This window comes from Oncorhynchus kisutch, linkage group LG17 (assembly GCF_002021735.2).
Source record: "Oncorhynchus kisutch isolate 150728-3 linkage group LG17, Okis_V2, whole genome shotgun sequence".
In the NCBI taxonomy this organism is placed as follows: domain Eukaryota; kingdom Metazoa; phylum Chordata; class Actinopteri; order Salmoniformes; family Salmonidae; genus Oncorhynchus; species Oncorhynchus kisutch.
This window is the reverse complement of record NC_034190.2, coordinates 38,645,094-38,660,846: the sequence shown is the minus strand read 5'-3', so window position 1 is coordinate 38,660,846 and position 15,753 is coordinate 38,645,094. Positions and strand designations below refer to the sequence as shown.

At 39.8% G+C, this 15,753-nt stretch overlaps 1 protein-coding gene across 1 annotated transcript; it reads left to right on the top strand.

Moving 5' to 3' along the window:
• Positions 1-3,252: 3,252 nt before the first annotated feature.
• LOC109907632 (sodium channel subunit beta-1-like) lies at positions 3,253-15,148 on the top strand. Its single transcript, XM_020505720.2, has 6 exons — positions 3,253-3,549; positions 4,701-4,940; positions 5,085-5,251; positions 5,819-6,056; positions 6,194-6,335; positions 8,144-15,148. The coding sequence occupies exons 2-6, from the start codon at positions 4,892-4,894 to the stop codon at positions 8,211-8,213; spliced, it is 666 nt and encodes a 221-aa protein (XP_020361309.1). The 5' UTR covers positions 3,253-3,549; positions 4,701-4,891; the 3' UTR covers positions 8,214-15,148.
• The last annotated feature ends 605 nt before the right edge of the window (positions 15,149-15,753 follow it).

The window sequence follows — 15,753 nt, the reverse complement described above, 5'->3', positions numbered from 1 at the left end:
ATGATGACAGAGGTGAGTGCCATGGGGCAATAGTAATTACATTCAGTTACCTTTGCCTTCTTGGGTATAGGAACAATGGTGGCCATCTTGAAGCATGTGGGGACAGCAGACTGGGATAGGGAGAGATTGAATATGCCCGAAACACACGAGCCAGCTGGTCTGCGCATGATCTGAGGATGCGGCTAGGGATGCCATCTGGGCCGGCAGCCTTGCGAGGGTTAACATGTTTAAATGTTTTACTGACGTCAGCCACAGAGAAGGAGAGCCCACAGTCCTAGGTAGCGGGCCGCATCGGTGGCACTGTGTTATCCTCAAAGTGTGCAAAGACAGTCCGGAAGCAAGATGTCGGTCTCGGCAATGTGGCTGGTATTCCTTTTGTAGTCCGTGATTGTCTGTAGTCCCTGCAACATACGTCTCGTATCTGAGTCGTTGAATTGTGACTCCACTTCATCTCTATACTGACGTTTAGCTTGTTTGATTGCCTTGCGGAGTGAATAACTACACTGTTTATATTCTGCTATATTACCAGTCACCTTGCTATTGTTAAATGAGGTGGTTCACGCTTTCAGTTTCGCACAAATGCTACCATCTATCCACGGCTTCTGGTTAGGGTAGGTTTTATTAATAGTCACAGTGGGAACTACATCTCCTTCCTTATAAACTCACTCACTGTATCCGTGTATGCATCCAGATTATTTTCACAAGCTACCCGTAACATATCCCAGTCCACGTGATCAAAAAAATACTGAAGTGTGGATTCCGATTGGTCAGACCAGCATTGAATTGTTCGAGGCACGGGTACTTCCTGTTTGAGTTTCTGCCTATAGGACGGGAGGAGCAAGATGGAGTCATGGTCAGATTTGCCAAAAGTAGGGCAGGTGAGGGCCTTGTAAGCATTCTGGAAGTTTGAAAAGCAATGGTCGACAGTCTTAGCAGCGCGAGTAGTACAATCGATTTGTTGATAGGACTTTGGCAGCCTAATCCTCAGATTTGCTTTGTTAAAATCCCCAGCTAAAATAAATGAACATCGGGATACGTGGTTTCCAGTTTGCATAAAGTCCAGTGAAGCTCTTTGAGGGCCGTTGAGTGATCGGCTTCAGGTGGGATGTAAACGGCCATGGCAATGACGGAGGAGAATTCTCTTGGGAGATAATATGGTCGGCATTTAATTGTGAGGTATTCTAGGTCGGGTGAACAAAAGGACTTGAGTTACTATATATTCCTAGAATTGCACCATGAGTCGTTAATTATGAAACACACCCCTCTGCCCTTCTGCTTCCCGGAGAAATATTTATTCCTGTCTGCGCAATGTACTGAGACTCCTGCTGGCTTTACCGACTCTGACAGAGTATCCCGAGAGCCATGTTTCTGTGAAACAAAGTATGTTACAGGCCCCGATGTCTCTCTGGAAAGAAATCTTTGCTCTAAGCTCATCAACTTTGGTATCCAAGGACTGAACATTAGTGAGTAATATACTCGGAAGCGGTGGGTGGTATGCGCCCCTCCTAAGTCGAACCAGCAGGCCGCCTCGAGTGCCTCTCCTCCACCGGCAATGTTTTGGGTCGGCCTCTGGAATGACTTTAATTGCTCTGGGGGGAGTGAACAAAGGATCTGCTCCAGGGAAGTCATATTCCTGGTCGTAATGCTGGTAGTTCTGGTGAGTTACCGCTGCTCTAATATCCAATAGTTATTTCCGGCTGTATGTAATGACACAAAACATTTCCTGAGCTAATAATGTCAAAAATTGTACATAAAAAAGCTAAATACTGCAAAGTTTCCTAAGAGCTAGTCGTGATGCTGCCATCTCTGTTGACGCCATCTTCAGCGTAGTAAGCGCACATATGATGAGTTTGCAAATCAACTGCCCACTTGTGGTGCCACTGGACAGTGAAAAACTGTGTAATAGTTAAGTGTTAAGTTAGATTGCATAGCTACCGCAATCGTTATTTCAATCAAATGTAGCTAGCTAACAGGCTCAGCTAAATAAAAATCCTCCTAGATACAGCCACGTCTCATAGTCATGTCAATCAATCAATCAAATGTATTTATAAAGTCCTTTTTACATCAGCAGATGTCACAAAGTGCTTATACAGAAACCCAGCCTAAAACCCCAAACAGCAAGCAATCCAGATGTAGAAGCACAGTGGCTAGGAAAAACTCACAAGAAAAGGCAGGAACATGTTTAAATCCTATTCGACATAATGGGTGATTATGTCACTGTGTTATGCCACGTTTATGAACCCTTTAAAGCATGAAATATGGTAATAGATGCTTTGTAACACATTTATGTAGTGCTAATTTAAAGTGGGAGATGTTTTTGGATGATGCAACTAGCTGCCTTGTTGACATCATGACCGAGTGGCGCAGATTAGCCTAATGTGAGAAGAGCGCTCCTCACTCCCTGCTTGCTCCAAATGACATGACGGGCCATTTCCCGGTGCATCCCGGGCCAGTGTAATAGAACTCCCTCAATGAAGGGAAGTGAGTGGGCGGAGGGGCGATTTGCACGTTCAGTTTGGCAAAAGGGGGCAGGATTTGTTGACATAATTGTAATCCAATCCCAATCTGAATTTTCTTGTTGTGACTCACTGAGGTTCAAAACTCTGTTTAGATAAGACTGACTTTATGACCAAAATTATCCTATTTACACGTGGTAGTCAATTTTGACCCTAGAATAATGTTTTCTGACTCAAGTCAATGCTACATAGACCTTTTTCAAAGGGATTAGTTGGTTTCAAGGGGCAGTTGCTCTTTAACGTTCCCTAATAGTTGTGTTCTGTGTGTGTCACTGAGTAGGCTGTGGGTGTTACAAAGCATCTATAGCCATTTGTCATGCTTTAAAGGGTTCATAAATGTGCAACCCAAGATCCCAAGATCCATAGGTAAGGCTGTACATTGTAATATGAATGTCAATACGCATAATACGCTGTATTGTGAGGTGATTTACCACAGTTAAAGTTCCCTAATATAATATTTGTGTAAACTCTTCAGAATTGTAATCTGTCAGTGTCACCAAGTAATGCAATTCTAAAGTCTAATACATCCACAGTGTGATGTCAAATTAACAAATTATTGTCTTTTGTTGAATTTATAAAACAACATTCCGACCTTGTTTAGCATTAGGCTTATCTAGTCCAAATATGGCATCATTCCAGTATTTGTATCCATTTGAATCACTTCTAATGGGGGACCTTTATTCTGAAGGAGAAGCTCATTCCGCTATTGTGGCTAATCCTTATTGTGGCTAGCTTCACACAAGTGTCCTGTTTGGAGGATGCTGCAACCAAATGCACTGCGGTAAAAAAAAAAATATAACGACAGACAGGGGGCGAGAAGTCTATTATTCGCAATGCAACCCTGGGAGAAACATCTCTTCTAGGCCTACAAATCCAGGGTCATTTGATGGGTGGAATCATTTTTGCCACTCAAAAGGATCAATAATAATAATCCATCAGAAGGAACAGATAGCCTACATTTCCCCAGGAAAAAGGACAGATCGGCATAAGGAGGCAATTTTGTTCAGAAGGGACAACGTGAGGACAGTAAAATGTGAGACAACGCAAATGATGATTATTTAAACCAAATAGCGCAATAACACATTTACAGTGTTCCTAAAAAAAATATATATAATCGGTATGTTGCTTATGTAGCCTAGGCCTTCTTTCTTCTGGCATGCAATTAATTATTAATTTAGCCTATGCAGTGGCTTGCGATTTTACAGTAGCGTATTAAAATAACCGAAGACCCTTAATGTCGATAGATTATTCAAATAAGTGTCATATATAACCGTGTCAATGTAATTTAGAAGTAGGCCTATTATTCGAATAGAACATCAGACTACAGTTGGTATAAATAGCCTGTAAAGATAATAATAGCTCAGTGTATTTGATATTAGGACTTCAGGGAACTGATAATCCCAGGCCAGGGTATAGATTTGTAAACACTGTATCAACAAAAATCTGGAACAATAGAAAAAACGAACCATAATCATAGTTATAGTTTAGGGATGTGTAGGCTCTTTTGTAACAGCAGTAATCAGATCAATGTTGCATTAAACATTGTAACCCATGTTTAACTTGTTGATTCAAGCCAAAGAAGTGAAGCACTTTTATTTGCTAGATTTAAATTGGAAAAAAAAATGTGTATATTGGCTGCAGTCATCTTTTTAAGGGAGGCTTTTAAATAGGCCGACTGTATATTAGATTAGCACTCTTAGCCTGTATTGTGTATTATGTTTCTTCTCTAGAAAGTCTCTCCTTGGCCTATTGGCCTTATATTTGCACTTTATTGAATTGAAATCATCAAGCGCCAGAGTTTTCCTAAAAAACATGAATTGTAAACCAATATTAATGGTTAAACTTGCATGTATCCTGCATGAAAAAGCATATGAGAACAGTAGTAACAATGTCAATTCATTAATGCAATAGTCTTTGATGAGAAGATTGTTTCCATTTAAAGAGAAGTGCATGGCACTAAGAGCATGGCACAACGAGCATGGCGCCTGCAACACCAAGATTGTGGGTTCTATTCCCGGGAACACCAGTGAGTAAAATGTTTGCATGCATGACTAAGTTGCTTTGAATAATAGCATCTGCCAAATGGCATATATTATTATAATATCAAGTGTTGGTTGAAGGAATTTAACACACGTCAATTGTATTATTGAAGATGTTGGGACTCCTATTTTTGTTATTTCTAAGGTCATTTCGGAGGAAGCAACTTCAGTCCCTACCATTTCTTACTTTGCTCAAACAAAGTCTTTCTGGATAACATCTCAAAGGAATATCATACTCTCAAGTGTTCAAAGAGACTGTTGGGATATTTTTTGATAGCTTTTGAGGCTTCTCAGCCCTAGGATCTGTACTATCATTGCTACATTACACCCGAGGACATGTCTGCTGTGCGGCTGCTGCTCCTGTCTCTGCTTTGTGCCCTCTTTGGTAAGTGGAGTTGACCACCTTAGTGGAGTTGACCATTAATCTTTCAATATATGGATATTCTTCTGTGTACTGTTGAATTGTGAAGCTACCCATTTCTAATGTAAAAATATTAAGTACTAATAGCATCTCTCCTCTCAACAACAGTGTCCCTGTGCCATGGGGCCTGTTCAGAGGTGGACTCGGACACTGAGGCCGTTGCAGGCAAAGGGTTCAAACTGGGCTGCATCTCCTGTAAGATGAGGCCCGAGGTGGAGGCTTCTGCCACGGTCGACTGGTATTTCAAGGCCAAAGGGGAAGCTGACTATGCACATGTGAGTATCTGAGACTGATTATGATTGCTATAGTATTCCAAATTACTACAAACTGCAGTAGATTGTAGGATTAGGGTCAAGGTTTTGTTTGCTCTGGTGCCCACATAAAACATGCTGCCACTATAGTCTGCAGTCTGTTTAGAGTATGCCAGCAGTAGTCCTCTAGACAATGCTGTCTTACGCCACATGGCCCAGAGCCCATCCCTGAGCACACAACCACAAGGCCCAACACACAAAAGGTATGCATGCACATATGCACACACCACAATGCCCAACTACATTATATGGCAGAGTTTTGAGTGCGGTTCAAATGGAATTAATCTGGATGCCATTTTAGATCTCAGAGATCACAAGGGCAACTGAGACAGCCGATGGGCAGATAGGATCACAGCTACTTTATGGAACTTTGAGTATACTTTCCTACTCAAAGAACCTCTCTCAAAACACAGTTGTATCCTTTTGAGTCTATCAACTTGGACGTTGCCAGATACGGGTGGCGATCTAGGAAGTGAAACCGGAGAGATTTTCAGTGCCAGGTAAACAACCCAGATGTCATTGTGTCATTAGATATATAATTACAATGAGGAGGGCCCCCACATTGTGGATGAGCGCTTTGAGGACCGCGTGGACTGGAACGGCAGTAAGAGGAGCCAAGACATACAGGATGCGTCCATCTACGTCTTCAATGTCACCTTCAATGACTCGGGCACCTACCGTTGCTTCTTCCACCGGCTCCTGACGTACGAGTTCTACGAATACCAGACCGTTGTCAGCAAGCTTGTGCACCTGAAAGTGGTGGCTAAAGGTTCAGTATTACTATACAGACTAATGTTTTGTATGCAATTTAACGCCTTAAAGGCCTTTGTAAGTGCTGAGACCCTATGTGGTTGCATTTTTGAGTGCTTTGACTCCCACCATCTTTCTCGCCATCTCTCTTTCTAGCCACCAGAGGGACAGCCTCCATAGTCTCTGAGGTGATGATGTACGTGTCCATCATCGGGCTACAGGCTTGGCTCTACATAGAGATGGTATACTGCTTCAGAAAGATCTCAGCTGCAGGAGAGGAAGCAATAAGAGAAAGCGCGTAAGTAACACTGTAACCCTACTTCCTCTCCTGCAGCTGTATCCTTTTGTTTTTGGTCCTCTATTGTCTCCCTCTACATAATCTCACTGTCCTTGTCTGTTCTGTACCTGTTCATCCTGTTGATTTGTGTTCTCTCCTCTCTTCCATAGTGCTGAGTAGTGCAATTCCTTGTTGTTCCTTGTTCAATATTCTCTTCCTGTACTCAGTCTTTCTCTCTATCTTCGTCTTCTTTGCCACTCCCTTTTCTCACTATTCCCATCCCTCTGTCCCTCAATCGTCACATTTGCCCCTCTAGAAAAGCCAAAGAAGGTACAACATTTGTTTGCTTGCTTCAGCAGTCTATAACTATGTTTTGTAGTTGTGTAAAATGTTTAAATTGCTTAAAGCTGAATAGAAGGTAAAGGAGTGAAATATATTTGTGTCAGGAGGAAACTCATGTATTCCATTGACATCATATTTCACTGAACATAAAAATGTTTATGAAAATAGATATGGCCTTGGTGTTCAGGCTGTGCTCCGTGGGGTGCTAAACTTGGGGAAAGTTCTCAGTGAATTTAAAAGCTATAGGTAGGGTTCTAGAAGGACAGAACCAAAGCAGGTGGAGGCAGGGGGGCTGGTTGGCAAACGCGCTGCAGTTTGAAGCGATGATGTTTGCTGAATGGCCAAACTGAATAAGCTGCCATTAAAATAAATGATGGTCAGTCTTTGATTGAATGTTAGCTCAGCTGACACTGCTTGCTTCGCTTTGCTACATTAAAGCAATAAGTCTGTTTACTTAAGTTCTATGGATGGTTGCTTCATGGAAGGATAAAGGAAGTTAAGGATGGATGAATGAAAAAAGGTTAGAGGGGTTGTTGGATGGATAGAGAGGTTAGAGGGCTAAGTGGATTGATAAAGAGGTTATGAAGGAATAGACATGGGAATAGTAGGAGATATGCTGTGTAGTTGAATTTATTACTGGTCACTTTAATAATGTTTCATACTGTTTATATAGGCTCATCCTATATGCACTGTAACTACTGCTGTCCACACCTGTTCATATACTGTCCATAATGTATACACATCATATACATTACAGTACTTTTATATTCTGGAATCTAACATTGCTTGTTCTGATATTTCTTAATTTCTTTCTTTTTTGGGGGTATTATTATTTTGTATTGTTTTGTATTACTGCATTGTTGGAGCTAGATACATAAGCATTTCGCTGCATCTGCGATCACATCTGCATAATATATGTACGCTACCAATAAAATGTATTTGATTTATTGAAATTCGTTAAGTAATGACAGTGATTAGAATGGTTATAGATAGACGAATAAAGGATGAATGGAGGGATGAATGATTGAGGATAGGATGAAACATAGAGATAGTTAGAGGAAGCAACATTGTATCTGTCCCACTATGGCATCTGTCAGAGCATGGATGGTGCCATTTGGGCCATTTCCATTTTGAAGTAGTCAATCTTCTTCTTCTGCTACTTCTATGAGTTGATAAAGAAACTGAAAGGGTGCATAGTGCCCCCTGGAGGGTGTTGTTTGAACAGGTATAAAGACAAGGCATCTGCAGTTTGCTCACAAGTATAATTAATCCTCCTGATGGAATTATGTGATCCTTCCTTAACCCATAGGAAGTCCCACCCATTTGACTACATCAAAAGGGTGAACGCTCTTAATGGCTCTGCCCATGCTAAAATGGGCTTTTGGGCACTAAAGTCCTCTATCTATGTCTATGGGATGAAATCGCTCAGGTTTTTAGATAATAAGCAGACAATATTCTAACCACTTCTCTTTCTCTTTTCTTTCCAGGAATGCAGAATATTTAGCTATTGCCTCGGAGAGTAAAGATAACTGTGCAGGAGTGCAAGTGGCAGAATAAAACAGGTATATCATGAAAAAAACTGTTATCAGCAAGTAAAAGGATACGTAAACTCAAAGCATAAACAATGGAAATGCAGCACAGCGCATAGTAGCCTACAAAATTCAAGTATCGGAGTGATATTTGCAATGGGCACAGCCAAACAATGTATGTGATGGATTCGACTTCCACTTTATATCCCTACTGCAGCGTGCTGGTGGCAAACTTTCCAGAGTCAATGATTTGAAAGAGTCAATTCATAGAGTATAAAAGTCAAGTAAACAGTTTTAAGTAAGTGTAAGTGTATAAGTATTATTTTATTTGATTGAAGTGCGCTAATGTTAGCTAGACCTTCTAGTAGGCTGGTTCTGTTGTGGTAGAGTTAACTAAGGCCTGGGCCATCCACCAAGCCAATAACTCTAATGTTGACTACAATGATAAACTATTGGCTACATAACTATAAAACATTGGTGAGCTTCCATCCTAGAGGAAAGCTGATCGTTTATCATTCTACAGTCCTACACCTGTCAATCAACTGATCAAAGCAGTCTACTGCAGGCTGCCTATTGATAAGGTGGTAACACAAGACCATTCACGAGGTCTCTAACGCACAGACAGGCTACTGGTTCAGTGACCATTCAGTACTTTTAGGGTGTGTACATTGTCAACTGCAAATAATAGGCTACTTCAATGTACATGTAGGCCTAGTGAAAAATGATATAGTAACTTGTATTTAAATGTAGCAATTCAACAACAAATGCCATTTAGCCTGCACATATTGTACTGCATGCCATTGCCTTTTTGCTCCAGTGGTTTGCAAGTGATTTCCATTTTTGTAATGGTTGTCAATTCCTTTGGGTCTTCTTTTTCACTGTGCTCGTCTCTGTATGTTCTGTGCAACTTTTTGCAATGCATCAGTGCAACAATCGTATCATAACTGGCCAAAAGTAATCACACCAATGCACTTTCCCTCAATTTTCCTCGACGTGCATTTTCTATGCTGTTGTATGGCCTGTTTTACATTCCGCGATTAAGCAAGAACAATCATGCTTCTTTCCCCGAATAAACTATTAGGCCTAGTATAAAAAAAATCTAAATGTCTATAGCTTTTGTAGACTATAACTTTCACTAGGATTTCACACGAAGAGGAATGGCCTATTTCGGAGAGGCTTGCGGCATATAGCCTGTTGCGCACGGGAACAACTGGAAGAGAGAGGCTATTGATGTTTAGCCGGAATAAGAAGCGAAATATTAGCTAGATATTAGGCCATTCACTAGCTAAATATTAAACTATAGGCTAAATAGTTACCTGTCAAAGTCCGAGAAAAATAAATTAACAGATTATGATATGGCAGATCTGTAGTGCGTTCCAGCAGGCTGCGCTCCGTTGTCCCCAGGCACGCAAAGCTCCACTATTGATTAGTCCCAGGCCTACGTTTTTAAGACAAGAAAATAATTATACCTGGCCTACAACAACGCAGTGCAATGAGTAATTAATTATTGTTATTCAGTGAATACGAAACTATTGTCCGTGGGCTGTAAACTGCAGTGATGTAGGCTAATCTGAATAACTGCGCACAAATGCCGAAATAACTGCATAGGTCAACAGCGTGGGCCTGATTATACAACCATTTTGGATCAATTTGGGTCTATCCTCAACAGTGTATAAGGTCCAGAAAGATACATTAGCAGGCCACTCATATGTGTGAACCTATTTTGTCAGGATGTAGCCCTGTGTTAAGATAGGAGTAGCCTACTATAAATATGGACTGCTCTTTTCCATCTCCCCGCCCGTTAATGCTGTAGCATATTTTACATTCAGCAAGCAAGAGCAAGCGTGCATCTAAACTCCAATGGGCTATTAGTAGGCTAATGAAAATACGTTTAAACAAGTGTCCAACAAGCTTTTGGCTTTTACTGGGACTCCACAACATTTAAAAGGAATAGCCGTGACAGCGGAGAGGCCAGATGCATAATTTCGCAACAGAACAATGAAGACAGACAGGCTCGACATGTACCATATAGCTTAAGTTAGAAGCGTGTGGATATTAGACCATAATTCATAAGACCAATGTTAGGCTTAATACTGCAGTGCATATATCCAGTCAAAGGGGGAAAAAAGTGTATCATTAAAATAAAGCCTAGGTAGTTTACAATATTGGCGCGCTCCCTCCCAGTACCCAGGTACGATGCTCGAAAAGATACCCTATTGTTTCAGTTTTGTAGGGACAAGCAATGTATCCTGTATAGGCTACAACAACACAATGTAATGAAGAATGTTATTGTTTTCAAGTGAGTACAACCTCTAGTCTAGGCTGTAAACAGCAGTGAATAGCCTGTCATTTGAATAACCACTCAAAACCTGGCATTTAGAATGCATATTCATTTTGAAGTAAGCGCATCTAGGTTGCCTGATTGGGCAACCATCTGGATCAGTTATGCTTTTTTCCAAGGCAGTTTAGCCTAAAAAGTCCAGGCACATTAGCAGGACAGTAATATGGTGTATTTTGTCATTATGTATCAGCTAACAGAAACCTACTATTAAATACAGGGATTTCTAGTGGTGCACATATGAATTGTGATCATGCATGAGCATGGAGGAAGTTGTATCCATAGTTTCGGGATTTGGTTTCTGTGTTTTAAAAGTTTTCAAAAATGAGGTGGATATCGGTCAGCTAATACACACTACTTTTGTGAGAAACATATATATACTTTTTTTAAATGTCTTTTTTTGATTATGGTTTTTCAGGGGTGCTTACACACAAAAGCATGTTTCTAATTCAAATAATTAATCATTGTGTGTCCTGCATCAAGGTATTTTTTTCAGTTGTAATGATCGGTCTCTAAAGTGTATGTACATTTATATTAAGAGGTATTGTGAGAGAATTAATCTGATTGAATGGCTATCAAGATAACTTTATCACACACTGTATTTCAGTTTTTTTTTCTCCCAATGACTTGGGTGCAATTTTCACAAGTATGTGGTACATTTTCACAACTCTAATCACAAAAATCATGTTTCAAAACTCTAAGCACATTTCCCATTGACTGAGTACAACAAACAAATTCAAAGTCACTAGTTCACTGCACCAAAGCACTCTTTCAATTTGTATACATGTTCAATCTAAGTAACTGTTTTTCAAAATGCAATATTCACTTTGCTGTTGATATGATTTTCTTGTCATTTGTTAACACAATTCACTTAATCATACTGCTCAAAACTGATAAATACTGAACCACAATTATGTAGTGCCTAGTTAACGTATGTAGTTTGATAACTGCTGAACACTGAAAAATGATATACAAAATGTATCAATTTGACATCAATTTATGGTGGAAGGTAAAACAAATCATATATGGATATGGCTGTAAATACTACATCATAATTTTTTCCCATCAGCCAGTGTGCTTCAATAGGACAAAATCGAAAAGAGTCAGTCTACATGTACACCACCGTTCAAAAGTTTGGGGTCACTTGTGTTAGCTAATCCATGTTTATAATTTTAAAGGGCTATTTGATCATTAGAAAACCCTTTTGCAACTATGTTAGCACAGCTGAAAACTGTTGTCCTGATTAAAGAAGCAATAAAACTGTCCTTCTTTAGACTAGTTGAGTTTCTGGAGCATCAGCATTTGTAGGTTCGATTACAGGCTCAAAATGGCCAGAAACAAATAACTTTCTTCTGAAATCCGTCAGTCTATTCTTGTTCTGAGAAATGAAGGCTATTCCATGGGAGAAATTGCCAAGAAACTGAAGATCTTGGACCATGCTGTGTACTACTCCGTTCACAGAACAGCGCAAACTGGCCCTAACCAGAATAGAAAGAAGAGTGGGAGGCCCCGGTGCACAACTGAGCAAGAGGGCAAGTACATTAGAGTGTCTAGTTTGAGAAGCAGATGCCTCACAAGTCCTCGACTGGCAGCTTCATAAAATAGTCCCCACAAAACACCAGTCTCAACGTCAACAGTGAAGAGGCGACTCGGGAATTCTGGCCTTCTAGGCAGAATTCCACTGTCCAGTGTCTGTGTTCTTTTGCCCATCTTAATCTTTTATTTTTATTGGCCAGTCTGAGATATAACTTTTTTCCTTGCAACTCTGCCTAGAAGGCCAGCATCCCGGAATCGCCTCTTCACTCTTCACTTTTGAGCCTGTAATCGAACCCGCAAAGGCTGATGCTCCAGATACTCAACTAGTCTAAAGAAGGCCAGTTTTATTGCTTCTTTAATCAGTACAACAGTTTTCAGCTGTAATACCATCATTGCAAAAGGGTTTTCTAATGATCAGTTAGCCTTTTAAAATGATAAACTTGGATTAGCTAACTGTTAGAAATTCACACTCTATCTATTTCATAATAAGTTGTAAATTTATCATTTGCATGAAATAGAAAGGGACCAGTCTTAAAAACAAGTTCAGCATTTATTCTTGATGAGTACTGACCCAAAATACAAAGAACATTTCATTTTAAAGAGAAGATCAAAATGACGTCATCAGTTCTCACACTTTCTTCGATCCACACAATAGCGCAGTGTCTTCAGGTCTGGAGATTGTCTTCTACTCCCCTCATAAAACAAACATTCCAATCTGTCTAAAAGATATACTCTTCTCCACTAATGGAACATCCAAGAACATTTTTATCTGTCTAAAGAGATATACTCTCCTTCTCCCTTAAACCCACAAGGTACAGACAATTCATTAGTTTTACCTACATTTTCAGTCCTAGTTTAACAAAAAAAACATACATTTCATACCACAACATAATAGTATTAAAATCAATGGTTCTAATTTAAAATGTATACATAATTAATCATTTCAACTATAATTTTCTCCAACACTAACACAACGTTCCGTTGGAACAAAGGAGTGATGGTGGCTGATAATGGGCCTCTGGTTCGCCTACGTAGATATTCCAACTACAATAGTCATTTACAACATTAACAATGTCTACACTGTATTTCTGATCAATTTGATGTTATTTTAATGGACAGAAAAAATGTGCTTTTCTTCCAAAAACAAGGACATTTCTAAGTGACCCCAAACTTTTGAACGGTAGTGTATGTGCTACCATTTGGAATTATACTGCAGTGTACACTGCACTGCTGAAATACATAGGTCTGGGTTGTATATAGCAATAGATTCCACTCATTATCTGAATTTCATTGAAACACTGTAAGCTGATGAATTTCAAGCAGAGAGAGAGGTGATACTGTGTCAGTTGACAAGTCCTGTAGAAAAGGTGATCTTGTGCAATGTTGCATGGGGCAGTGCTATGTTTTTACAACTGCCAACTGCTTTACAATATCCCTATTTCTGATGAATTGTCCTACGTACATTATCTATACAAAAGTATGTGGACACCCCTTCAAATTAGTTCAGCTAGAGCTGAATCCTGTCAATTGTAAGTGCTGTTGTTGTAAGGAGCAACAACGGCTCAGCCACGAAGTGGTAGGCCTCAAGCTCACAGAATGGGACCAGCAAGTGCTGAAGCGCATAGAGCGTAGAAGTCGTCTGTCCTTGTTTGCAACAGTCACTACCAATTTCCAAACTGCCTCTTGAAGCAACGTCAGCACAATAACTGTTTGTCGGGAGCTTCATGAAAAGGGTTTCCATGGCTAAGCAGCCACACACAAGCCTAAGATCACCATGTGCAATGCCAAGCGACGGCTGGAGTGGTGTAAAGCTCGCCGCCATTGGACTCTGGAGCAGTGGAAAAGCGTTCTCTGGAGTGATGAATCACGCTTCCCCCTCTGACAGTCCGATGGACTAATCTGGGTTTGGCGGATGCCAGGAGAAGTCTACTTGCTCCAATGCATAGTGCCAACTGTAAATTTTGGTGGAGGAGGAATAATGGTCTAGGGCTGTTTTTCATGGTTCGGGCTAGGCCCCTTAGTTCCAGTGAAGGGAAATCTTAGCGCTACAGCATACAATGTCATTCTAGACCATTCTGTGCTTCCAACTTTGTGGCAACAGTCTGGGGAAGGCCCTTTCCTCTTTTAGCATGGCAATGCCCCTGTGCACAAAGCGATATCCATACAGAAATGGTTTGTTGAGATTGGTGTGGAAGAACTTCACTGAACTGCACAGAGCCCTGACCTCAACCCCATCGAACATCTTTTGGATGAATTGGAACGCTGACTGCGAGCCAGGCCTAATCGCCCAACATCAGTGCCAGACCTCACTAGTGGAAGCTGTTATAGCAGCAAAGTGGGTACCAACTTCATATTAATGCACATGCTTTTGCAATGAGATGTTTGACGAGCAGGTGTCCACATACCTTTGGTCATGTAGTGTATGTATGTAATGAAACTGTAAGACTGACATATTTCTCAACATGCTCACAACCTGCCATTGGATACAAATTATTTTAAAATGTTACATGTCAAGTTATAGTCAAACTGCATGGAAAATCATATTTACCATTTCACTCTATTCATCACGTTAAAAATAACTGTTTTGACATTTGTATCTTGTATTATTTGCTAATGGATTTAATAGTAGTTAAAATGACTAAATTGTGAACATTAACTGAGGTATTGCTGACTAAGCAAGTATTAGTATTTCATAGAACTTAGATTTTGCATGAATGACTCAGGGGCGAAAGACCCCAATGAATGCACAATCAAAGGTTCTGAACATAAGATAGGGGGTATTACAAGTGTTGTCAGTTTAGAGTCTTGTACTTAAGTTTGGAAAATTCACCACATGCTTATGAAAATAGCACCAAAGCGATTAAAGAAAACGTAAATCAATCCATCCACTCCACCTGTTGTATGTCTTATAAATTATGCACAATCATCATGAAATGTACTGAACTTCAAAAGGTATTTATAATAGAATGTGATCGACTATGATGTCTTCTCAGTTAATTTGGTCTTGCTAAATGTACATGTAATGAAGACATAGGCCTACAATGTACAATGTTATGTGATTATAATGACAAATAAAATCATAAAATCAATTATGTGAATATTGGCCATTTTTAATATTGAACTTTTAATTTTCATTATTTAAATAACAGAGTGCAATTACAGCTGTCTATAAGAATGCCAACACATTTCAATCAAACTGCTACAGCAAAATACCCATCAATTTAGGTATAACATTTCCTGTAAACAGTATATACAGTGGTAAGAAAAAGTATGCAAACCCTTTGGAATTACCTGGATTTCTGCATAAATTGGACATCAAATTTGATCTGATTTTCATCTAATCACAACAATAGACAAACTAATAACACACAAATTATTGTATTTTTCTTGTCTATATTGAATACATCATTTAAACAATCACAGTCTAGGTTGGAAAAAAATATGAGAACCCTTAACTAAGCTAATAACTTCTCCAAAAGCTCATTGGAATCAGGAGTCCGCTAACCTGGAGTTCCATCAATGAGACAAGATTGGAGATGATGGTTAGAGCTGCCCTGCCAAATAAAAAACACTCACAAAATTAGAGTTTTCTATTCACAAGAAGCATTGCCTGATGTGAACAATGCCTCGAACTAAAGAGATCTTAGAAGACATAAAATGAATAAAATGTTGACTTGCATAAAGCTGGAAAAGG